Genomic DNA, 25,092 nt, shown 5'->3' with positions numbered 1-25,092 from the left:
CTAGGGGTGATATTAGGGACACTGAGCTGTGGGGTTTAAAGAACATGACTCAGTGAGTTGCACATAGTTCGTTTTTATTAAATGTTAATCACTATTATTATATATGTGTCCCCACTAAGTAAGGAAACTGACATTTATCCTTTATTCAGACAGGGCCTGTCTCATGGTAGGCTTTGTGTGAGTGGATGAAGCACCGGTGTACTGTGAAGCACTACAGTGCAGGCAAACGCAGGAACAAACACGGTGGTTAGATGTCAGAAAACAGATCGAAGAATAATTGCTTGCTTTCAAAGGGTTGTAGTGGTGGATGATCTTGGGGAATGCGTTGGGCCTAGAAGCATCGGAAGAGTTCTTAGGATTTTCTATGTACACTGTGAAGTTTTGAAAACGTTTGAGCTGGGGTGGTGAGAGCCTGATCAAAGGTGGCTTTCGGTAAATTGTGACAAAATGGGCGGAGTGTTTATTAGGATGAAGCCACTGGGTCCACCCGGAAGTAGGCACAAAACAAGTCCCCTTCAAGGGCCAGGAAGCTCGTGAATATGGTGGGCCCAGAAAGACACCGAGACCCAGGCCCTGTGGTGGTGTCTAGATCCCGGATTTGCTTGAATCCGAGAAGGGATCGGGTCGCTTCGAAGGCTATTCTGGAGAGTGCCGCGTGTTCTGGGGTGGTAGTGGGGTCCGTTCCGGCTTGGTCCCCGATTGTCAGGGCCTTCCAGCCAGCCCACCGACAAAACCCCCGGAATCCCTTTTCCCAGGACTAGGTATTGGTCCTCCCTTCAGAGCCAGCTTTGCCTCGGCAGTCCTTCCACGCTTATCACTCACCTGCGCGCAACCAATTAGAACCCACAGGTTGGGAGACTCGTCCGACGGGTAAGGGGCGGCTACTTCCTGTGAGCCAATGAATGTGCAGACTCACAAGCGGAGGGCGGGCCTGCCGTTGTGAGCGAGCCAATCACAGGCCCCAGGCTACAGGCGCTCGATAGGCCGTTAGTCGCGCGCTCGCTTCCCCAAGATGGCGGCCGGTAAGGAAGGTTGTGGTTTGGGAGAAGTGGCTGGAGGGAACGGACGGCGGCTCCACCTGGGGATTCCTGAGGCCGTTTTCGTGGTAAGAGACACGCTGGTGCTCGGTATCTTGACGCTACGCGGTGGGCTACCCCTTCCTTCTTGGCCCCCAGCTCGGCCTTGGTTGTTGGGGGAAGGAATTGAGCTAAAGGACCGCGGAGAGAGCGCTCCGTCCGCTCTCCCGCTCTGTGCCAGGACCGACTGAGCTGTGTCAGGACCCGCCGTGGGGCGTGCGGTCTGAGAAGGCCCCAGAAGGGGGAGGGGGCGCGGGGCGACGGACTCAGGAGCCGGAGGGGGCGCGGGGCCTCTCTGAGGGACCGCCTCCTCCCCCCCCCGCCCCGCCCCGCCCCAGCCCATCCCCGACGCGGGATTTCGACCCTACTTCCCGGAAAAACGGAGGCGGTGAGAAGCTTGAGAGTCAGCCTAGATGCTGGGGAGACCGATGCGTAGATGGTGACGGGGTACAGTGAGCAGGCAGAGGAGCTCAGGTGTGAACATAGGAAATGGCACCTAGTGTGTTGAAGGGCTGCGGTGGCCAGTTGCCTCGGAAGAAGGCGGAGGGGAACGTCGGACCGGGGAGACCTTGAAGGCCTTGTGTGGCCCGCTGGGCCCCTGAGGCTTTAGCCAGTCGGCCACGGGCAGTCACCAGAAGGTGTCTAAGTGAAGCCCCTGTGTAACCAACCACATTTGCTTTTAGCTAAATGGTCTTAACAACTTACAGAATAAATCGTGTGCAGGTGAGAGAGGAAGCAGGGAATGCATTGTTGGAGGCTTCACAGAACAGGGAGACCAACCCAAGGCCAAACAGAGGGAAACAAGTAGTGCTTTCAATCCTGTCCCCGCCCCGTAAGGCTGTTCTCGAAATAGTATTTGAATATTATTTGAATAATAAGAGAAAACCTGAGTGGCCTTCCAGGCCGGTATCGCCCATCTTTCTCCACTCAGTTTTGCCTGAACTACTATAAAATCTTAATGGAAATTTCTCAACCTTTTGGTTTGTACCTATATTGCCTTGTCGCTACCTTTTTGTTCTTGGTATCGTCCAGCCTTCAAAAGACCCATTTCTTTTATTTATTCTTTTATTCACACCACTTTTATATACATTCTGTGCATATTTGCATTTGATGATTCGGTTTTGTACTATTTTCTTCAGTTATTTTGTTTTTTCTCCCTGAGCCGTGCCATTTATTTCTTTCCACTCATCTCCCAGGTAACTGTCAACAAGAGAGAAAATTTGTTGAATACCGGGCACTTTCCTAATGCTTTTACAAAACTCTAAGAGGCAGATACTGTTATTCTCATTTTGTACATGTTGAAACAGAGACACAGAGCCCTTGAGTAACTTGCTCCAAGTCACACAGGGTGTAAGTGAGTTACCCAGGCTTTGAATTTAGGCAATCTGTGGGGCTGCAGAGCTCTACTTCTGCGCCATGCTCTGCCACTGGGAGGGAGGTTAGGTCATTACCTTGCTCCCTGTCATTTCTCCTGACGCTAGCACAGTACCTGACACACAGTATAAGCTCATAACTAAGTGTTGATTGAATTTCCATAGTGCCTTAAAATACCACACCCATGGTGCTCAGCAAGAGATGGCTTCAGAAATCTAATTCAGGAGGATAAACTTTATCAAAGGGCTTTATAAACTGTTATCTTAAAATGCATTTTCCCTAAAATGTCACAAGTTATTTTTTCTAGACCTTAAAATTTCTGTCAATATGATATAATAAATAATCCAAATTTACATAAATATTTGTATGTTCCTAAACTAATTGTAATAACATGGTATTATAGAAAGAACAATGGTTTCTAAATGGAACAAGGTTTGAATCATACCTCTACTTCCCAGTTGCTGCTTAATCTTGAGCATATTATTTTACAATCTGAGCCTCCGTTTCTTTAAGTGAAATAGGAGTAACAGTAGTTAGAGTTGCCCTGAGAAACAGAGACTGTGCTTTCAGTATTGCAAGTAAATGCTTAATGTATATTAGTTTCTGTGTTGATAGTGGTTAAAAGTCACACCTTGCCTTTTCCCCATTCCCGTTGATGCAGTAATTTGTTTTCTTTCTCTGCTTTAATTGTCCCTTTCCCCCCTTGTCGATTTGTTGACCTCTCCATCTCTCAACATCTAGTTCAGATATGACCTCCCTGTAGTTTTGTACACTTATACATATCTAATGTTGAACACTTACTAGCTGTTGTGTACTCTTCTAAGTATTTTACACGTGCTAACTCATTTAATCCCCTGTGAGGAAAAGGTACTTTTTTTCTCTTTACAGATGAGGAAATTGAGCCAAAGAGAAAGGTTAACTAACTTCCAAGGTCATCTAGTATGTGATGAAGCCAGCATTCAAACCAGGCAGCCCCTGTCTCTTAACCACAAACCTATGCTGCTGTAGTTAATTCTCCTTGCTAGAGTCTAAGCTTCTAATAACATGTGCTAAAAACTTTGACATTTCTCTTCCTACAGTGAGCCTTCTAGGAAGATGCTATCTCCATTTTATCTCCAGAATGCATTTATCTGCATTTTAACTGCATGCATTTCATCTCCATGCAGAACTCAGCCATTGCCTCAGCCTCACCTTTTCAATTTCTTTTACAGTCTCTAGCTTGATGGCTTCATAGTTCACTCCCTTGCTGTGTTTCTCTTCTTTTTGCTTCTTGCCTCGTTTCTGCTAAAATACTCCCTTATAGCTAGTAAGCATGGATAAGAATAATGATGTAGAGATCCCAGAAACTGTGAGATAATTGAATTTAACTTAGTTGCAAGGAAGGACTAAAGTTCTTTAAACTACTAGAAGGCTGTTACAGAATCTCCTTAAAGTTTCCATATAGTTTCACTTAGTTCCTGATCCTTACCTAATTAACTAGCTTTTCTTCAAGGACCAGCATGTGCAGTATACATTTTAAAAGATGCAGTTCACTTTTATTGCTTTTCTTTTGCTTATTTATTCCTGTTCCAAATATTGTTCAGTTTGCCTTTTAGGCTTACTTTATTTCAACCACTTGATACTCAAGGAAGCAGTTGTGACTTGTCTTGGGAACCTAATGACGATATTTAGCATGATATCTGTGGCAGAACTTGTTCAGTTAAAAATTTCAGTAATAAAATCTATAATTTTGGCACACAGCCTGTTGAATCATTTTGTGGCTAGGGCACATGACTAGGCAATGTGCTGCATGGCGGATGTATAAAGCAGACAAGGTCTGCAATGAACATTTTGGTACATAACTCTTTTTTTTCTTTTTGGCGCTGTACGCGGGCCTCTCACTGTTGTGGCCTCTCCCGTTGTGGAGCACAGGCTCCGGACGCACAGGCTCAGCGGCCATGGCTCACGGGCCCAGCCGCTCCGCGGCATGTGAGATCTTCCCAGACCGGGGCACGAACCCGTGTCCCCTGCATTGGCAGGCAGACTCTCAACCACTGCGCCACCAGGGAAGCCCACATAACTCTTTTTGAATTATGGTTTTCTCAGGGTATATGCCCAGTAGTGGGATTGCTGGGTCATATGGTAGTTCTATTTGTAGTTTTTTAAGGAACCTCCATACTGTTCTCCATAGTGGCTGTACCAATTCACATCCCCACCAGCAGTGCAAGAGTGTTCCCTGTTCTCCACACTCTCTCCAGCATTTATTGTTTCTAGATTTTTTGATGATGGCCATTCTGACCGGTGTGAGATGATATCTCATTGTAGTTTTGATTTGCATTTCTCTAATGATTAATGATGTTGAGCATTCTTTCATGTGTCTTTTGGCAATCTGTATATCTTCTTTGGAGAAATGTCTATTTAGACCTTCTGCCCATATTTGGATTGGGTTGTTTGTTTTATTGTTATTGAGCTGCATGAGCTGCCTGTAAATTTTGGAAATTAATCCTTTGTCAGTTGCTTCATTTGCAAATACTTTCTCCCATTCTGAGGGTTGTCTTTTGGTCTTGTTTATGGTTTCGTTTGCTGTGCAAAAGCTTTGAAGTTCATTGCAGCTCTATTTACAATAGCCTGGAGATGGAAACAACCTAAGTGCCCATCATCGGATGAATGGATAAAGAAGATGTGGCACATATATACAATGGAATATTACTCAGCCATAAAAAGAAACGAAATTGAGCTATTTGTAATGAGGTGGATACACCTAGAGTCTGTCATACAGAGTGAAGTAAGTCAGAAAGAGAAAGATAAATACCGTATGCTAACACATATATATGGAATTTAAGGAAAAAAATGTCATGAAGAACCTAGGGGTAAGACAGAAATAAAGACACAGACCTACTAGAGAATGGACTTGAGGTTATGTGGAGGGGGAAGGGTGAGCTGTGACAAAACGAGAGAGAGGCATGGACATATATACACTACCAAACGTAAGGTAGATAGCTAGTGGGAAGCAGCCGCATAGCACAGGGAGATCAGCTGGGTGCTTTGTAACCTCCTGGAGGGGTGGGATAGGGAGGGTGGGAGGGAGGGAGATGCAAGAGGGAAGAGATATGGGGACATATGTATATGTATAGCTGATTCACTTTGTTATAAAGCAGAAACTAACACACCATTGTAAAGCAATTATACTCCAATAAAGATGTTAAAAAAAAAAGCAGACAAGGTCATCTTTCTTTCCCTATATATAAATAAAAAGGGGAAGGTGGAAGAATAATAAATTAGCTACATAATGTATGTGCACTGTCTGAAATGGTCTCTAACTTTTTATAAATACTTTTTTAGTTAAAAACAAGCCTTTGGAGAAAAATAAACACAAGCTCTTTTTATGTTTAAAAATAAAGCTAAAGCGGTCAAAAATCAGAGGTATGAATTCTAAAATTTGTAATGTATTCTTTTTGATATTAAAGGAAGATGTAGATTCCTTCATGAAACAGCCTGGGAATGAGACTGCAGATACAGTACTGAAGAAGCTGGATGAACAGTACCAGAAGTATAAGTTTATGGAGCTCAACCTTGCTCAAAAGAAAAGGAGGTAAGTGCAAAGATTTCTAAGTTTTTAAAATTAATATTGTATAGCTTAGATTTTTAAAAGATCGAGACATAATTTGCATACAGATAAAATGTCTATGCGTTGAATGTTCAGTTTGATGAGTTTTGATAAATGTATCCACTTCTGTAACCATTGCCCAGATCAATATATGGAACATTTCTGTTACCTCAGGAAGTTTCCTCCTGCCCCTTTACGCCCAACCCTGCACACTCCCAGAGACAGCCACTGTTCTGATTACTTTCACCATAAATTAGTTTTGTCTGTTCTTGAACTTCATATAAATGGAAGCATATAGTAACTACTGTTTTATGTCAGGCTTATTACACTTAGTATAATGCTTTTTGAGAGTCATCCATGGTGTTGTGTGTATCAGTAAGTTAGTTTCTTTTTAGTGCTGAGTCATTTTCCATTGTATGTGGATGTACCACAGTTTTTGTCTCTTTTTATCTATTTGCTTGTCGATGGACATTTGGTTTGTTTCCCCATTTGGTTTTAAGTCTTTGGGTGGACATGTTTTCATTTCTCCTGGGTAATTATCCAAGGGGTAGAATTGCTGACTTGTATGGTAAGTGTATGTTTAATTTTATGAGGAACTGCCAAAAGTCCTCCTAGATGGCTTTAGCATATTACACTGCCACCAGCAATGTATTGGGAGTTCCAGTTGTTCTTCATTCTCACCAGCACTTTGGTACTGTCAGTCTAAAGATGCTTTTGAAAACGTAATAGAATGAATATTGAAGTCCTTATTCCAAAGCTTCTAGGATCGTAACATCTTAAATGTCTAGTTCATTCTTTTCATTTTGCCGATGAGATGAGAAACCCACAGAAGTTGTGACTTTGCCAAGGCTTCATAAGTGATAGGGCAGAAGTATTCTTGCTCTCGATCCTTTATTCCCCTGTATGTTCATAGTAGCTTACGAAATCAATCCACAGTAATAAATACCTACAGATACCTGCTATACACATGTGACAGCATTCTTCTGTCAGTTGAATGTATATGGAATTCCTCATAGGTGCCAGATACTGTTTTGGGTGAAATAAGGTTCAGTATCTGCTTTCAACAGGGTTATGGTCTAGGGGCATAATAGATATTTAAATAAGTACAGAGTATAGCAGTCAAGGAGTTATGGTGCACAGTAATGAGTTAGCATAGGGGAACGGGTGATCTGAAGGGGGACAGAGGGATTCAGGGGAAACTTCCAAGAGAAGCAGATGGCTATGTAGAATTTTGAAGCCTGGTTATGAGTTTGGAAGCAGGCTCCAGTGAGGAAGCGTAGTCTGGGCGTGAGGGTACCACTTACGCAAAAATACAAAAGTTTGTCTTTAGATGAGAATTCCCTGGTGGTCCAGTGGTTAGGACTCCGCGCTTTCACTGCCGAGGGTCTGGGTTCAATCCCTGGTCAGGGAACTAAGATCCCACAAGCCATGCGGCACGACCAAAAAAAAGAAAAAAACAAGCCAAAAGTTTGTTTTTAGATATATTTTCTCATTTGATTTTGGTGACAACTGAGGAAATTTGAATAGGGCTAGGTGTTAGATGATATGAAAAGTCATCAACATGGACAGATGAGGGGTGTTAATAGGAAAAAGGATAGAAAACACTATGAACATTATCTCTTCTTATTTGGGGAAAAAATGTGTGTGTGCACAGAAATACCTGGAAGAATTGACACTAATGTTATATTGACAGTGGTAATCTTTGGGTGGTGGGAAATAGCATTTTTCTTATTTTGCTTACCTGTATTCTTAATTTTCTGCAATGTACATTTATTGCTTTTATAATAAAAGTTTATTTTTATTTGAAAAAGAAGCATAAAGCCATTGGCTTTGAGGTCATTTGCACGGAGGTTACAGATAGAGAAGAAAATGGGCCTCAGGACCAAGCCTTGGGGAAGCGGAGGGAATCCGTGTGTCATAGTTACCTTGGTAACTCTAGTACTGTGGAGGCATGTGGGATGGCTCCCAGGTCTGAGCAACTGGAAGGGAGAGTTACCAACATCTGAGAAGACTGTGGGTGGAGCAGGTTTGGGGGAAGATCAGGAGGAGTTCAATTCTGGACACACTTGAGATGCCTTGGACATCATTTGGACATCCAGGTGGAGGTGTTAGGTAGACAGTTAAATATATGAATGTGAATTTTGGGAGCGATCTGGGTTGGAGATAAAAATTTGGGAGTCATTTAAAGCCAGGGGACTGACTGAGGTCCATCACCAAGAGAGTGCGTGCAAGTGAAGAGAAGATCAAAGATCTGGACATTGCAACAGTAAGAAGTTAGGGAGAAGAGGGAACACCAGCAAAAAAGGCTGAAAAGAAACTTTAAGTGAGGTCAGGAAAACTGGGAGATCATGGGGTTCTGGAAGCCTAGCTAAGAAAATGTATCATGGAGGAGGGAATGATCACCTGTGTCAAATGCTGCAGATGGCTCACCCAAGTGGGATAAGGACTGAGAATGGACTTGGACTTAGCAAAGTGGAAGTCATTGGTGTTCTGGATGGGAACAGTGTTGGCCCAGTGGTTCAAAGGAGAATGATGGAGACAGCAAATGTGGAAAACTTTTTTGAAGAGTTTTATTCATTTAATAATGGGTTGGTTGTCTTTTTTTATTTGTAGGAATTCTTTATATATTGGATACTAGTCCTTTTAGGTTATATGTGAGAAATTTTTCTTGCTTTTGTAATTTTTCTTTTTTTTCCCCTTATGATTTCTTTTGATGAGTAGTTCTTTTTTTTTTTTTTAAACATCTTTATTGGGGTATAATTGCTTTACAATGGTGTGTTAGTTTCTGCTTTATAACAAAGTGAATCAGTTATACATATACATATGTTCCCATATGTCTTCCCTCTTGCGTCTCCCTCCCTCCCACTCTCCCTGTCCCACCCCTCCAGGCTGTCACAAAGCACCGAGCTAATATCCCTGTGCCTTGCGGCTGCTTCCCCCTAGCTATCTACCTTACTACGTTTGTTAGTGTGTATATGTCCATGACTCTCTCTCGCCCTGTCAAAGCTCACCCTTCCCCCTCCCCATATCCTCAAGTCCGTTCTCCAGTAGGTCTGCGTCTTTATTTCTGTCTTACCCCTAGGTTCTTCATGACATTTTTTTTTCCCTTAAATTCCATATATATGTGTTAGCATATGGTATTTGTCTTTTTCTTTCTGACTTACTTCACTCTGTATGACAGACTCTAGGTCTATCCATCTCATTACAAATAGCTCAATTTCATTTCTTTTTAAGGCTGAGTAATGTTTTAAGTCAAAAGTTCTCTTAATAGTTAGTGCTTTTTGTGTATTGTTTAAGAAATCCTATTTTGTATTCCATGTTCAAAAAGACATACTCCTAAGTGTTCTTCTTAAAGTCTTAATTTTTTTCATTTTCATATCTAACTTCTTAATCCATCGGAAGTTTATTTTTATGTGTGGTATATGGTAGGCTTCTGGTTTCTTTTTTTAAATGGAAGCACTGTGGATATACTGTTTGAGTCATCACCCTTTATTTTTTTTTTTACATCTTATTGGAGTATAATTGCTTTACAATGGTGTGTTAGTTTCTGCTTTATAACAAAGTGAATCTGTTATACATATACATATGTTCCCATATCTCTTCCCTCTTGCGTCTCCCTCCCTCCCACCCAACCCTCCCTATCACACCCGTGGCATGGACATATATACATCACCCTTTATTTTTAATGTAGTTTGATTTAAGAATTTTTCCTTAGTGGTTAGTACTTTTTGTGTCCTATTTAAGAAATATCCCAAGTTCATGAAGATATTCTCTTAATGTTTTATTCTCAAAGCTTTATTGTTTTATCTTTCACATTTAGATTCATAATCTATGGGTTATTCAGAAGTATGTTGCTAAATTTCAAAGCAATTGTGGGATTTTCAAGCATGTTTCTTTGCCCTTTCTGTTTATTATAAGTTGATAGTTGTATATGCAGTCTTGTTCATAGTCAGGTTTTTCTTCTCTTTTTTTTTCTCTTTTTGTTTTTTGGCAACACTCCTTCATAGGTTTGTGTATTGTTTCTCCATTAAGAGGCAGATAGTATCTAGTTGTTTCTTAGAATGATACTGAATTCCTAGATCCATTAATTATGAGTTGCAAAATGATGTTCTAATTCAGTTATTTATTTTTTATTTATTAATAAGCTGGCATATTTCTGTAAAGAGAAATGTCCCTTCATGTACTCTTTGGTAAAAAGTGGCTGCAGGAAATCAGCTCACCTGTCACTTTGTTCCCTTGCAGGAATAGCCCTGTAGCTCCTATCATCTCAACAGCTCTCTGCTACGTGAACAGTTAAAGGTGCAAGTGCTAGTCTGCTGCCATCTTAACCTGAAACAATTTTCTATCCTTTTTTTTTTTAAAGCTTTTTAGTCTATTCTATTAGGTGCATGCAATTTGAGAATTACGAAGTCTTCTTGGTGAATTTAACCCTATGTAAAATAATGCTTATTGTTTTAGTCAGTTTTGTTGGACACTTAGAGCTACTCCGGCTTTCTTTTGGCTAACATTTAAAAAAAAATTTATTAGAGTACAGTTGATTTACAATGTGTTAGTTTCAGGTGTACAGTAAAGTGAATCAGTTATACACATACATATATCCATTCTTTTTTAGATTATTTTCCCATATAGGTCATTACAGAGTATTGAGTAGAGTTCCCTGTGCTATACAGTAGGTTCTTATTAGTTATCTATTTTATGTATAGTATGTATATGTCAATCCCAAGCTCCCAATTTATCCCTCCCCCCTTCCCCCTTTGGTAACCATAAGTTTGTTTTCTACATCTGTGACTCGATTTCTGTTTTCTAAATAAGTTCATTTGTACCATTTTTTTTAGATTCCACATATAAGCAATATCATATGATATTTGTCTTTTTCGTCTGAGTTACTTCACTCAGTACGACAATCTCTGGGTCCATCCATGTTGCTGCAAATGGCATTATTTCATTCTTTTTTATGGCTGAGTAATATTCCATTGTATACACGTAACACGTCTTATTTATCGATTCATCTGTCGATGGACATTTAGGTTGCTTCCATGTCTTGGCTATTGTAAATAGTGCTACAGTGAACAGTGGGATGCATGTATCTTTTCGAATTATAGTTTTCTCCAGATACATACCCAGGAGTGGTGGCTAACATTTTCCTGGTGTATATTTTCCAATCCCTTTTCTTTCAGCTTATTTATTATTTATATTTAAGGGTGTTCCATGTAAACAATATATGGTTATTATTTTAAATCTTTTTAGATAAACTAATTTTTCTTTTTGGATACTTTCAAGGTTGTCATCTCTTTTGTTTTATCTGACTATAATTTGTCTTTGTGAGGATATCTTTCTTTTTTTTTTTTTTTTTGTGGTACGCAGGCCTCTCACTGTTGTGGCCTCTCCCGTTGCGGAGCACAGGCTCCAGACGCGCAGGCTCAGCGGCCATAGCTCACGAACCCGCGTCCCCTGCATCAGCAGGCGGATTCTCAACCACTGCGCCACCAGGGAAGCCCTGTGAGGATATCTTTCTTAAATTCTTCCTTAACTGACTATATGTCAGCTTCCTGTAACCATGGATACCTGTGTGGATTGCTTTTATCTATAGACGATTTTGCTTTTGCAGGAGCTGTGGGTCTTCATCAGCCTTGGACTGCTTGAGCCCTGTTCCAAGTTCTTGCACTTAATATGTGAGCTCCCCTGTTGAGCCGAGCGTCGGGGGCCCAGGCTCAGGTCTATAGCTGGTATTGTCACCTGCCTTGAGATGCCTGCTTTTCTCTAGTCCTCACTGCTCAACTCAAAGCCTTTTCCAGTTTTATCCCCTTTTATTTTTTCTGAAAGTTCCCTCACCTCTGTGATACCAGCTGTGCAACGAAAACTGTTTCTGTGCTTGACTGAGTTGTTTTGCAGCAGACGGCTGTGTAGTTTGGATACTAACCTTTTCTTTACAGGTGTTGTAAATCTTTTGTTGCAGCCTGTCATTTAACTTTTTCCTTCAGCTGTATAGGAAGCAGTAGCATAGCACAGGGAGATTGGCTTGGTGCTTGGCCATGACCTAGAGGGGTGGGATAGGGAGGGTGGGAGTGAGGCTCAAGAGGGAGGGGATATGGGGACATGTGTATGCATATGGCTGATTCACTTTGTTATACAGCAGAAACTGACACGGTATTGTGAAGCAATTATACTCCAATAAAGATCTATTTAAAAAATATATAAATAAAGTAATTATTGATAGGTATATAAAAAAGTTATTTAGTATTTCATTGTCTTGTGGTGAACTCTTTAACACATGAATTATATGTGCTTTATCTTTCTCTAACTGGAAATTTTGTGATTATCATTTTTTCATTTTTTTCTGTCATCTGTTAATTTTTTTCCTTCTCTCCTTCTGGGATTCCTGTTAATATGGATGTTGACTCTTCTAATTCTGCCTTCCCTGTCTCTTTATTATTTCCTGTCTTCTGCTATTTTGGTAATTTGTCTTTTGGCAATTAAATGGATATCTGTGAGTTCCTTATTTCAACCATTACACTTTTTATACGTAGTATTTTTGGTCCTTCTTACAGCTACTTGTTTCTTCTTCATATTACCAATATCCTGTCTTTTCTCTTTGAAGTATTTTTAAATACTCACTGTATAATCTTGTAGAATTTGATTTTGTTTCATCTGGTACAGGTTGTCGAATTTATTGTCTTTATTTTATTTTGTAGCTGAGTTTATCAGATTACCATTTTTTTCCCCATCAGCTCATATTCCCTCAGGGTTATCAGTTCCTTTGGCCATTAACGTGTGTGGGAACAGGAGTAATTCAGGTCCTTCCTGGTGGGTGGGGTTTACACTCTGCAGCACAGCCATTGGACAAATGCTGTTTCTCCCCTACCAAGTGCCTTGGCCTCTGGGCCTCTGGGACATTCTTTCCATTACTCTGTCTTTGGCATCTCCCCTGGGAGGGGGAGTGGGCAAGGGGAACTGCTGGGGGCCAGTACGTGTATTCTCGGCTCCTCAGCCTGACCTTCTCCCTGCCTTTGGCCAATTCTGCTGTTTTTCTGCCCTGTAGCAGTGATGGGGTAGGTAATGTGATTCACCCACAGCAATTTAAAGGGAGGAAAAACACCTACCCTTTAGCCTCAAATTCCCCCTTTGAAGACTTGATCCACTTCCCTTCTAAGCTGCTGTCTTCCCTCTCACTTCCCTACCCACTCCAGAACCTAGAGATTTCCATTGTTCATGGAATAACAAAGATCTGGAACTGATCCAAGTGTCTGTTGATAGGAAGTGGATAAACAAGTTGTGTTATATTTTTAAATGGATATTACACAGCAGTGAAAATGAATGAACAAATCTTAGGAACTTAATTGAGTTATAAAGCAAAACCCCAGAAAAATGCATACAACATGAGACCATTTGTATTAAGCTAAGAAACTAGCAAAAAATATATTGTTCAGGGATACACATAAATGTGATGAAACTATTTGAAAAAGTAAAAAAGGGACTGTAAACACACAGTTCAGGAGAGCTGCTGTCTTTTGGGACAGAGCAGGGTGGGGAGGGTGTATTGCTCAGACTTGCACAGTGGCCTGCGCTCTACAGCCCACGAGCCACAGCTACAGAGCCCGCGCTCCTAGAGCCCGTGCTCCGCAACAAGAGAAGCCACCACAATGAGAAGCCCGTGCAGTGCAACGAAGAGTAGCCCCCGCTCGCCGCAACTAGAGAAAGCCCATGCGCAGCAGCGAAGACCCAACTCAGCCATAAATCAATCTGTCAGTCAATCATAGAAATCATTTACATGACCAAAAAACTTGATCTGAACATACTAATGTTATATGTGTATCAGATATTTTATAAATGATTCAATGTAGATCTTTCTAGCATTTACCTATATCAACATGTACAAAAATAAGCAAAATTGAGAGAGCTACGATATCCATATTGAATTGTAAAGAGTTCACAGAACATTAGCCTTCAAACTACGCTTTAAAAAAAAAAGTCAACGCTAAGGGTGTGTTTCTCAAATCTTCACTGGGCTGTACTACCAGATAGTGATTTTTTTTTTTTTTTTTTTTTGTGGTACGCGGGCCTCTCACTGTTGTGGCCTCTCCCATTGCAGAGCACAGGCTCCGGACGCGCAGGCTCAGCGGCCATGGCTCACGGGCCCAGCCGCTCCGCGGCATGTGGGATCTTCCCGGACCGGGGCACGAACCCGTGTCCCCTGCATCGGCAGGCGGACTCTAAACCACTGTGCCACCAGGGAAGCCCCAGTGATACTATTTTTTAAGCAGCAGGCTTATCTGACATATTTGCCGGGTCAGTAGCACACGCTGTAATAAAGTTTGCTGTGCTAACCTTCTTCACACATGATGTGACTTCCTTTATATAATTCACGAAGTACATTTTCATTATCATATTTAAATTTTGTTTACATGCTGATCTCTAATATTTTGTTAAATGTATTTTGAAAGAACCACAGCTTTGTTTTTGTATCCTTAGTCTGTTTTCTTACAGATTACATTGTGATTTGACAGGACTCCCAGAACTGTTTTGCACATTTTTCCATGCAAAACACTTTAAAGCCTTGGGCAGCTTTAATCCAAAAAAAGAGCTAAAAATGTTTCATTCTTTCTTCTCTAAGTTTGACTTTGAGTGTTTTCAGCATATTTTTATCTCTTATTTTCTTCTCAGTGAGATTGATTTCATTTGGGAATTAGTTGCTAGTAGTTTTTAAAAATTATTTTTAATACGCTTTATTTTTTAGGCCAGTTTTAGTTTCATAGCAAACTTGAGCAGAAGATACAGAGATTTCCTGTATAGCCCCTGCCCCCACACACACATAGCCTCCCCATTATCAACAAACACCCTTCACCGGAGTGGAACATTTGTTACAATTGATGAGCCAAGATTGATATGTTATTATTAGCTAAAGTCCGTAGTTTACATTAGTGTTCACCCTCGTGTTGTACATTCTATGGGTTTGGACACATGCACGATGTGATGTATCCACCATTATAGCATCATACAGAGTAGTTTCACTGCCCTAAGAATGCTCTGTGCTCAGCACGTTCATCCCTCCCTCCCCCTCCTAAACCCCTGGCAACCACTGATCCTTTTACTGTCTCCGTAGTTTTGTCTTTTCCAGAGTGTCTTGTAGCTGGAATCATACAGTCTGCAGCCTTTTCAGGTTGGCGTCCTTCACTTAGTCATATGCATTCAAGGTTCCCCCATGGCTTTTCGTGGCTTGATAGATCATTTCTTGTTAGCAGTGAATACTATTCCATTGTCTGGATGGACCACAGTTTATGTCTCCATTTGCCTACCAAGGTCATCTTGGTTGCTTCCAAGTTTGGGCAATTATGAATAAAGCTTCCATAAGCATTTGTGTGCAGTTTTTGTGTGGACCTAAGTTTTCAGCTCCTTTGGGTAAATACCAAGGAGCATGATTGCTGTATCATATGGTAAGAGTATTTTTATTTTGTAAGAACCTGACACACTGTCTTCCAAAGGGGCTGTTGCTCCACCTCCTCACCAACATCCGGACTTGTCAGTATTCTGGATTTTGGCCATTGTAATAGGTGTGTAGTGGTATCTCGTTATTTTAATTTGCAATCCTCTGATGACATATGATGTGGAACATCTTTTCATATGCTTATTTGCTATGTGTATATCTTTGGTAGGGTATCTTTTAAAGGCTTTGGTCCATTTTTTTAATCCAGTTGTTAATTTTCTTATTGTTGAGTTTTGAGAGTTCTTTGGGTATTTTGGATACCAGTCCTTTATCAAATGTGTCTTTTGCAAATATTTTCCCACAGTCTGTGGCTTGTCTTTTTGTTCTCTTGACAGGGTCTTGTGCAGAGTGGAAGTTGTTAATTTTAATAAAGTCCAGCATGTCAATTATTTCTTTCATGGATTGTGCCTTTGGTGTTGTATCTAAAAAGTCATCACCATACCCAAGGTCATTTAGGTTTTCTCCTGTGTTATCTTCTAGGAGCTTTATAGTTTTGCATTGTACCTTTAGGTATGTGATTCATGTGAACTTAAGTTTTGTGAAATGTGTAGTGTCTGTGTCTAGATTCATGTTTTTTATGTGTGGATGTCCAGTTGTTCCAGGCTAGTTGTTTTTCTAGTAGCTATAATATAACTTAACTGTTGAGTCTGATCAGTCTCATCATGTCCATCGTTTTCTTAAGTTTTTTCGTGTGTTCAAACAGTGATCCATTTATAATTTTAAGAACAGTTGTTACCTAACTTGAAAAGGAAGTATTTTTCAACATAAAAGTTAAAGAAAAATTACCCAAAGCTTAAAAGAATCGCACAGTTGTACTATATCTTACTGTGGTGTGTTAGGCATTCAAGTGCTTTTACAGTGTGGGAAGCGCAGGCCCTGAGAAGCTGTCCCTGCACTTGCTGGTGCTGAGCTGCCTATGACTGAGGGAGTTGGTGGTTTTCAATTTAGAATATAATATTTGAATGCATGTTATTTTAAAAATGAGTATTTAAAATGCAATTCTAATTAAATGTAGAACCTCTGAATCACCTCTGTGGAATATGATTTTCTCTAGAAATGTTAACTAATGATGGGGGGTTTGACATATAGAATAGGACTCTGTGCACAGTAGTCATTCCGTAAATATTTGCTATTATATCTAAATATTTTAATAAATATTTATGTCTGAAATATCTTAAATATTTTAATAAACAAAATTTATTAAATATCTTACAGATAAAATATCTTAAATATTTCATATATATAAATTGTCCTCAAAACATATCAGTAGAAAATGCAAAGCTAGTAAGACTGTGTCCTGGTGCCAAATACTAAGTTAACTTTTTTCTTATTCACAGGCTAAAAGGTCAGATTCCTGAAATTAAGCAGACTTTAGAAATTCTAAAGTACATGCAGAAGAAAAAAGTAAGTGCAGTTTTCTTTGTAAACATGAGCAAACCAGGATACTTCAGCAGAGACATGTGTTCCTTGACTCCTTGGTCACTGGTATTTGAACCAGTCCTGAGCACGTGTACTGACATCACAGACAGTGAGACATGTGGCTTTCCGCCAAAAGTCAGGTTTAATTCTAGGACCCACACTTCTTGGGGTATTTTACTTATATGTAGTATCTGCAGAACTTAAATGCAATTTGAAATTCTTTTAAGTACAAAAAGAAAATGTCATTTTGAGCAGCATCTAATAGTTTCTGTTGTTGTTATTGTTATTGTTCTCTCTAAGAATAAGGAGTGAGTCCAGTACTTACAGAGCTGGAAAAAATTTTAGAAATGACGTTTCAGGTTCTCATTTCACAGCTGAGGCAACGTTTGCAAAGAGGTTACACTTGAGCACTGTTACATAGCTAGTTCCTGGCAGAACTGGATTTGAGACTCTTCCAAGTCCTCATCCAATATTTGTTACATAAGCAGGCTGTAAAAATTAAATGTCATAAGTATATTGTATTTAAAATAGTATGTGTATGTATATATGATTTATTACTTGACTGGTAGAATAACTACATTTCTAGTATGTTTTTTATGTCATGAACTTAATAAGAGGCTTCAGAAAATTGGTTGTTGAGCACGAAGCACTGATGAAGTAATAATAGATAGCGCTTGTCTAGTGCTTACTCTGTGCCAGGCACTGGGGTGTGTGTGGGGGCGGGCAGGGGTGTGAGACTGGGGTGTGTGTGTGGGGGGGGTGTGAGTGTGTGAGAACTCTGCTTGCCACAGCCTTCAGAGCTATAGTAAGTAGCTGAGCCAGGACGCACGAGCCTCCCTGCCCATCTGTCTGGCTCCAGCATTCCTTTCTTTACCACTCTACTTAGTCTGTGTGATAGGACTGTTTTAAATGGCTTAGGTTCAGTTCTGTGATCTCTTCCTTATAACCTTGGTGTGAAAATGGACTGTTTACAGTACTGTCATTTTTTTTGAAGGAGTCCACCAATTCACTGGAGACCAGGTTCTTACTGGCAGATAACCTGTATTGCAAAGCTTCAGTTCCTCCTACCGATAAAGTGTGTTTGTGGTTGGGGGTAAGTAAATGTAATAGCCACAACTTCCTTGGCTGGCATTTGTAAAGCATTATTGTTGAAGCTGTGGAAGGAATGAAGGGGTGGCATGCAGGGGGATCGGGAGTGTGAGGAAGATTGCCGCAGAAACATGCTCGAGTCTCTCCCAATCAGAACAAAATGGACCAAAACCCTGCTTCCCCTCCAACTAATGCTTTAGCTCTTAAATGTAACAGAAGGTGCTGTTGAACCTTAGATGTTTCTTCATCATCAGATTTTGTTAGTTCTAGAAAGATCTCTCTAAATTTGAGGGGGCAAGAATTATTACAAAAACCTTGAGGTTAGAACCCATTTTTAAAAATCATATATTTCAATTTTGATGATTTCACAGACCTTCTCTGTGATTTTTTCCTATTTTACTCCTCTCAGTCCCATGATCGACCAGCCAAGCCATTCCTGACTGTCCAGCTAGCTATCCATAGGTCTTGTTACCTCAGGCAAGTTCCCATACAAAGCAGCCAGTCACGACTGCTCTCAGCTCTCCCAGCTGGGAGGATTTCCGCTTGCTATCCTGTAGAGTCATCCCTGAGAGGCAGTCTCGTGCCATGAAAGATAGGCAGATTCGTACATGGAAACTCACTTCTCTGTCCCTTAGTTCCTCCTCCTGATTTCTGTTAGCTGTAATCTTTTCAGAGTTTGTACATTTATTTCTACAAGCATAATTCCCGTACTTGTTTAGTTTTAGTTCTGTAAATGGAACAGCTGTCCACCCAGTAGCCCAAATCCTAAGGGTTATTGTCCTTTGTTTCTCTTTCCCTTGGCACACATTTAATCAGCAAGTGGGGATAAGGTGATTTCATAAACTAGACTGGGACAACAGGGAGCTCTCTCTCTCTCTCTCTCTCTCTCTCTCTCGAGAGAGAGAGAGAGAGAGAGAGAGAGAGAGAGAGAGAGAGAGAATTACGGCTGGAGCCCACCTTACACGATGGTGAATTCCAAGTGGATCACATTTGAAATGTGTGATGAAATACTGACACCATCAGAATTGTAGGCCAAGTCACAGATAACTTATTTAGAGCCCTGAAATAAGGATGGTTTTTCAGGCCTCAAAATTCAGAAACCATGAGCAAAGTCAAAAGACAATCAACAGGAAAAATATTTGTAACTCATATCACAGGCAAAGGACTAACAGGTTTGCAGGGCGACTTGGAGTTGTGTTTTGGGCATGTCAGTCTTGAGGTGACTATTAGACCGTCAAATAGAGAGGCCGATCAGGCAGTAGTTGAGAGGTGAATCAACTAAGGAGATATACTTGGCACAGGGTACTTCCTGAATGAATGATTGATGTTTTTTGACATGAATGAAGTGTTTTTAAATGTATTCGATTTTCTCTTGTTAAAAGTAAGCAAAGTGTAGAAATTTTCTGGAAAAGAAAAAGTAATAAGAAGCATCAGTCATTGAGAAATGAGATTGTGGGTCTGGGTTTTAGAGAGGCATTTACTCTGCACTGAATATTTTTAGTCCTATCTGAATTTTTATACAGTTTTCTGATTATCATGGATTGGCATATTCAGTCAATAAGAATGTAGCACCTACTTTGTGCTAAGCACTTTCATGTTGTCTCATTTAATTCTTCCAACAATCCTTTGAGTAATTTTCAAATTCCATTTGCCAGATAAGGAAAGTGGTTCAGGAAATGCCCGGTGTTAAGTCAGGTGCTAGGAGTATGGTTCCCCCTGTGTCAGCATTTACTCTGGAGGTAGGAAGGGGGCAGTAAAAGCCAGCTGTTTCTCTCAGTGGATCAAATGTAGATAATATGTATGTTTTTGAAAACTTTTGGTATCTTAAGCTCAGAAACAACTATTTCAGTTGATCTGAATGTAATACTATTTGGTGTCACAATAGAGCTAGTAGAAAGATAGGATTTGGTAACTAAAGATACTGGTTCTTATGGTAATTCTTCCATTTATGTAGTATCCCTGAAAGCATAGGTAACCTGACCTCTCGGAGCCTCTGTTTTCTTAACTGTAGAGAAGGTAACTTGCCTCTCCAGGGTTGTTATGACGAGTAAATGATAAAATGTGTGTGAATATATTCTCTAACCCAGGGGTCAGTAAATGTTCTGTTAAGGGCCAGAGGGTAAATATTTTTGGTTTTGCAGACCACACGGTCTCTGTCACAAGTAGTACTTAGCTTTGCCACTGTAGCATGCAAGTCTAAGTGAATAAAGAATGGCTGGGTTTCAATAAAACTTAGGACAAAAGGCAGCCGGCCGGATTTGACCCAAGGGCTGTAGTTTGCCAACCCCTGTTCTAACCTGTAAAGCACTGGGTAAGTGTGCGGACATTGTCGTGCTTTTCTCTCTTCAGGCAAATGTAATGCTTGAATATGATATTGATGAAGCTCAGGCATTGTTGGAAAAGAATTTATCGACTGCCACAAAGAATCTTGATTCTCTTGAGGAAGACCTCGACTTTCTTCGAGATCAGTTTACTACCACAGAAGTCAGTATCCTTTCCTAAAAAAAGGCAAAGGGGGGAAAGGAGAAAGATGCTTTCAACGTTCTTACATGCATTGCTTTAATGAAAAGAATGTCCTTATTCTTAGACTGATGTTAAGTTGCAGATTTTATGAGAGTAGTAAATGACATACTTGGAACTAATATTTAATAACTTTATAGATAGACTAATCTGAATTTGAAGTGTGAAAGTGTGGAAACAGCAAGTCGATTTAGCAAATGAGTATTTTTCTTTCAAATATTTTCCCAAGACATCTTCATAGCTAGTCAAGTAGTGTATTTATTAAGGGTCTCCTGTGTTCCTGCAACTGTGCTAAGCTGTATGGGGCATGGGCTGGTGAGAGGATCAGTGCAAAACAAGAAGAGTGGCGAAGTCTTGCTCTGTTACAACTGCACATGTGAACCTGCTGAATGATCGTCTCACAGCAAAATATAAGTAAGTTCACTTCATGTACTCAACACCAAGGCAGTTTAAAGTTAGAGAAAGATAGGTGTGGGCTGGAATTAGTTCAGAGCAGGCTTTGAGAAGATAGGACTGAGACTGTATTTAAGGCAGAGAGAACAGGCGGCGGCAGGTATTCTGCTCGAGGGGGAGGGCTCGCATGTTGACCCAGCTGCTCGCGTGCTCCTGTCGCCTAGTCGTCAGCCCCGCACAGTCACCCAGCACAGAAACGTGGGAGTCGACCTTCGCTCCTCTCTCTTTCATCACCAGAAGCCGACTAATCACCAGATTCTTGTCAGCTTTCCCTTGTAAATCTCTCTGTCCATTGCTGTTACTCTCATTTTGGCCTTCTAGAAGCTAGACTCAGTAGTTTTCTAGTCTGGTTTCCTCACATCTGTCCTTTACACTGTCTCCACCATGAATTCACTGAGTCACACTTCTTTTTATTCCTCTGGTTATAATGCTTCAGTGTTCTTTGTTACATGTAAGGTATGCACGTGGGCGCCCTGTGAGGTGCTTCCTGCCAGTCTTACCTCATGCCACTGACTGCTTCCTGCCTTGGCCCTCTCCCAGTGCACCCAAGTTCCAAATAACCCCGATCGGTTTTTCTCAGCCCCCATATGTGCTGTGTCCTTTGTCCACACTTGGTTCCTCCTAGCTAGACTCATTTCCCCCTGTTTACCTGGGTTCCTCTGTTTTGTCTTTCATATGTCGGCTCAAGCAGCAGAACATTTCTGGACATTTTCCAGTCCTCTCAGGGTGTTTTGTTGTTCCTCTGTGGCTCCCAGTGCACTTTGCACGTAGTGCTTTATTTATTTTTCATTCCAGACTGGGAGCTCTTCAAGTGTAGGAGCTCCACTTTCTCTCTCTCCTCCAGAGCACGTAGCACATGACAGGTGTTGAGTGGTTGGTGAGGGAAGGCAGGCCTGTTTGAGGCCTAGAGCAGGAGTTGGCACGTGACTGGTAATGTGGAGACTTCATTCACACACACAAAAAAAACAAAACTATAACATTCCCAGAAGATAACATTGGAGAAAATCTAGATGACCTTTAGTACAATGGTGGCATTTTGGATATACCACCAAAGGCATGACCCATGAAACAAATAATCGATATGTGAAGGCCTACGCAGGGTGGTGTTTGTGGAAAGGAAAAGATGTAGATGCTTAATAAATTGGGTGAGTGTCCTGTTAGCCAAACAGAGGGTAAGAGATAAAGTGATTGATAATTGTAATAATTTAAACATTACATGTCAATGTATGCTTTGAACTACCTTTGAAATATGGATGAAGGGCTCTCTATAAAACTGTTGACAGTGTCAAGCACATATTTGTTAAATATAATACCATAGTTGACTAGATATGCTAAACAATTATTGATTTGAGGCCTTGACTTGATTTAGGTGTAATTTTGTTCCCTTTTTTGCCAGATGATACTACACCTTGCTATAGTCACTAGTATTTTTTGTGTGTGATTTCTGTCTTTGATTCAGTGTGTGAATGAATACTTAGTCATTGAATGTTATCTTTAGAATTGCATTTGCATTTTCTTTGACAATTCTTGCAGATATGGCCAGGGTTTATAATTGGGATGTAAAAAGAAGAAACAAAGATGATTCTACCAAGAACAAAGCATAATGCTGGCAATTAAAAATGTGGTTCAATTTTCCAAACATGTTATTTTAAATACCCCAAAGTTTATCCTTAAAAGTTGCCATAACTTTAAATAATTTTTAACAGCAAGAATGATGATTAAAACTTTAAAAAAAGATAAACACCACTTTATTTATTTATAAAAACAGAATTAGTTTCAAATATTTTATAAAATTTGCAGTATTTTTATTTTTATTTTTTGCATTTCCAACAAAGTAAATGCTGCTTTCATCATTTTGTTTGTTTGTTTGTTTGTTTGTTATAAGAAAAGTCTTAGCTGAAATGGCTGAAAACTGTGAGATATGCTATAGAAGCTGACTTTTTGGACAGTTTAGCACACTTTACTTTTTCTTTATTGGCTGGTGTTACTCTCACTTGTGATGTGGTTAAAACCAGTTTAGAGGTAGGAAAAACAGTTTGAATATTTGAAAAATTGTTTTTCTTTAGCACACATGGGGCTTTATGGTCCTCTATTGCTGTTATTTGTCCTATGTAAATGCAGTTTCATGAATTACTGCTTAGCCAATAACTATTATAATATTCTGTACTTTTCAGGAAGTGGTAATTTGCATTCCTAAACAGTAAGAGGGCTATTGAGACAACACTTTCTAACCCTATATAAGTGCACAGAGCCTAGAGCCTTTGCAATGCTAACATAAAGGAGATCTTGGCCAACATGAAATAACAAAATTACGCACTGAAAACTCTTGCCTGAGGCGATTTTGTACTTCTTAACAGTTCCCCAAAGCAGCTGAACAGGAATATTAAGATAAATATAAATCTGTGATGGTTTAACGGAGTTGTGAGCTTTTTTATTCATGATAAAACTTCGTAAGAGTGTTAGAAGATCCCTATGGAAAGCCATTGGTACAGTGGCTAGTACTGGGTGATACAGATTCTGGTAAAAACACAAATGTATTATTCCATCTCCATGTAGTAAAGAGTATACTTGTACAATGTTTTGTACTTGTATTTCATGATATTAAAACAGTGAAGTTAAAACTGTGGCACAGTACCTTTTTTTATGTTATACTTTCTAAAATTAACATGGGTCTTTTCACATACTCGTAAAGTTTATTTACTTACACCATAACTAGCCGTGTCCCAAGAACCTCTTATGTTTGTAGAAACAACATAAGATCCCTTTGGAAGGAATATAGATAAGCAAACAATTGAGAAGTTAAATCTGAAAGATAGCAGAGTTCCTTGTCAATTTTTCTTTCATACTTTTGAATTTCCATATTTTAGAATTTGAGGTTTGTAATCGTCTTGATGTATTTTAAGTGCTACTTTTTCCCAAACTTTATTATGGTAAGTATGTTGGTATAAAATGTCCCTGTTAATATTAGGATAGGAATGATTTGCTCAGAAGATCTTAATTTTTGTCTTAATTTAAGTCCGTGAAAATCTAAATACGAATTTTTAGGTATTCCAGGCAATATGAGGAAACAGCTCTTTAGAGGTGTGAATTAAAGAGCAAAAATTAAGTTAATTATTCAACAAATATACATAAGCACCCAGTATGTGTCAGAAACAGTATTAGGCTCTGTTAATTAAATAAAAGATATTTAAATCTTGCCTTTGCCAGAAAGCTTCTCTTATAGCAGTCTACATTTTCAGAATAACATAACCATCCTGATTTGACATGGCATTTTCAAGCTTAATTTTTTTTTTTTTTTTGCGGCACGCGGGCCTCTCACTGCTGTGGCCTCTCCGGTTGCGGAGCACACACTCCGGACGTGCAGGCTCAGTGGCCATGGCCCACGGGCCCAGCCGCTCCGCAGCATGTGGGATCCCCCTGGACCGGGGCACGAACCCGTGTCCCCTGCATCGGCAGGCGGACTCTCAACCACTGCACCACCAGGGAAGCCCGAGAGCTTAATATTAGGATAGTAAACCCGGAAAGATAATGAGCACAAGATTGACTACAAAAAGTGATACTGAGTAACAAATGTGTTGGAAATGCAACTGAAATTTAACTAGTTTTCCATTGTAAACATGTTCATTTGAGAAAGTTTAGAAAATAGGAAAAAAGGCATTTAAGTTCCACTTGCAGTCCCCCTTAATGATTCTGTGGCTTCCATTTCTTTTTCTATGCATAGGTTTTTTAAAAACACAATTGAAATAATTTTGTCTGTATAATTTTTATCCTACTTTCTTTACTTATTATGGAATTTGCTTATTATATACTGCTTTTAAATTAACATTATTTTACTGGTTTCATAGTATTCTAATAGGTAAACTCTAGTAAACTGTGATTCACAGACAATTGGTTGTTTTAAAATTTTTTTCTCTAAGTAGGAAATAACTCAGCAGTTTGCATGTTTACAGAAGGATTTTTCTTTTATTTAGGATTTTTCCTGAGATTAGATTACCAAAAATGGAATTATGGAGTCAAAGATTATAGCATTTTATTTTCTGGGGTTAACTGAGAGTGGTTTGGTCAGTAGCAACAGCAGGGGATGATGGGAAGCA

General features: G+C 40.0%; 1 protein-coding gene across 1 annotated transcript; it reads left to right on the top strand.

The window, feature by feature from the left end:
* The first annotated feature begins 996 nt into the window (after positions 1 to 996).
* On the top strand, positions 997 to 23,624 carry VBP1 (VHL binding protein 1). Its single transcript, XM_022566286.2, has 6 exons — positions 997 to 1,105; positions 5,897 to 6,021; positions 16,855 to 16,921; positions 17,931 to 18,029; positions 20,375 to 20,513; positions 22,532 to 23,624. The coding sequence occupies exons 1-6, from the start codon at positions 1,013 to 1,015 to the stop codon at positions 22,600 to 22,602; spliced, it is 594 nt and encodes a 197-aa protein (XP_022421994.1). The 5' UTR covers positions 997 to 1,012; the 3' UTR covers positions 22,603 to 23,624.
* The last annotated feature ends 1,468 nt before the right edge of the window (positions 23,625 to 25,092 follow it).

This window comes from Delphinapterus leucas, chromosome X, assembly GCF_059928025.1.
Source record: "Delphinapterus leucas isolate spDelLeu-1000000601 "Yukka" chromosome X, BTC_Dleu_Yukka2, whole genome shotgun sequence".
Lineage (NCBI taxonomy): Eukaryota > Metazoa > Chordata > Mammalia > Artiodactyla > Monodontidae > Delphinapterus > Delphinapterus leucas.
Note: the sequence above shows the minus strand (reverse complement) of the source record. Positions and strands in the feature narration are given on the sequence as shown.

Bases quoted from the DNA above. Each gene is read 5' to 3' on its own strand.
- VBP1 (XM_022566286.2), top strand. From the start codon at position 1,013: ATGGCGGCCGGTAAGGAAGGTTGTGGTTTGGGAGAAGTGGCTGGAGGG. The intron at 6,022-16,854 runs GTAAGTGCAAAG...TCTTATTCACAG, and splicing joins CTTGCTCAAAAGAAAAGGAG to GCTAAAAGGTCAGATTCCTG. The intron at 16,922-17,930 runs GTAAGTGCAGTT...TTTTTTTTGAAG, and splicing joins AGTACATGCAGAAGAAAAAA to GAGTCCACCAATTCACTGGA.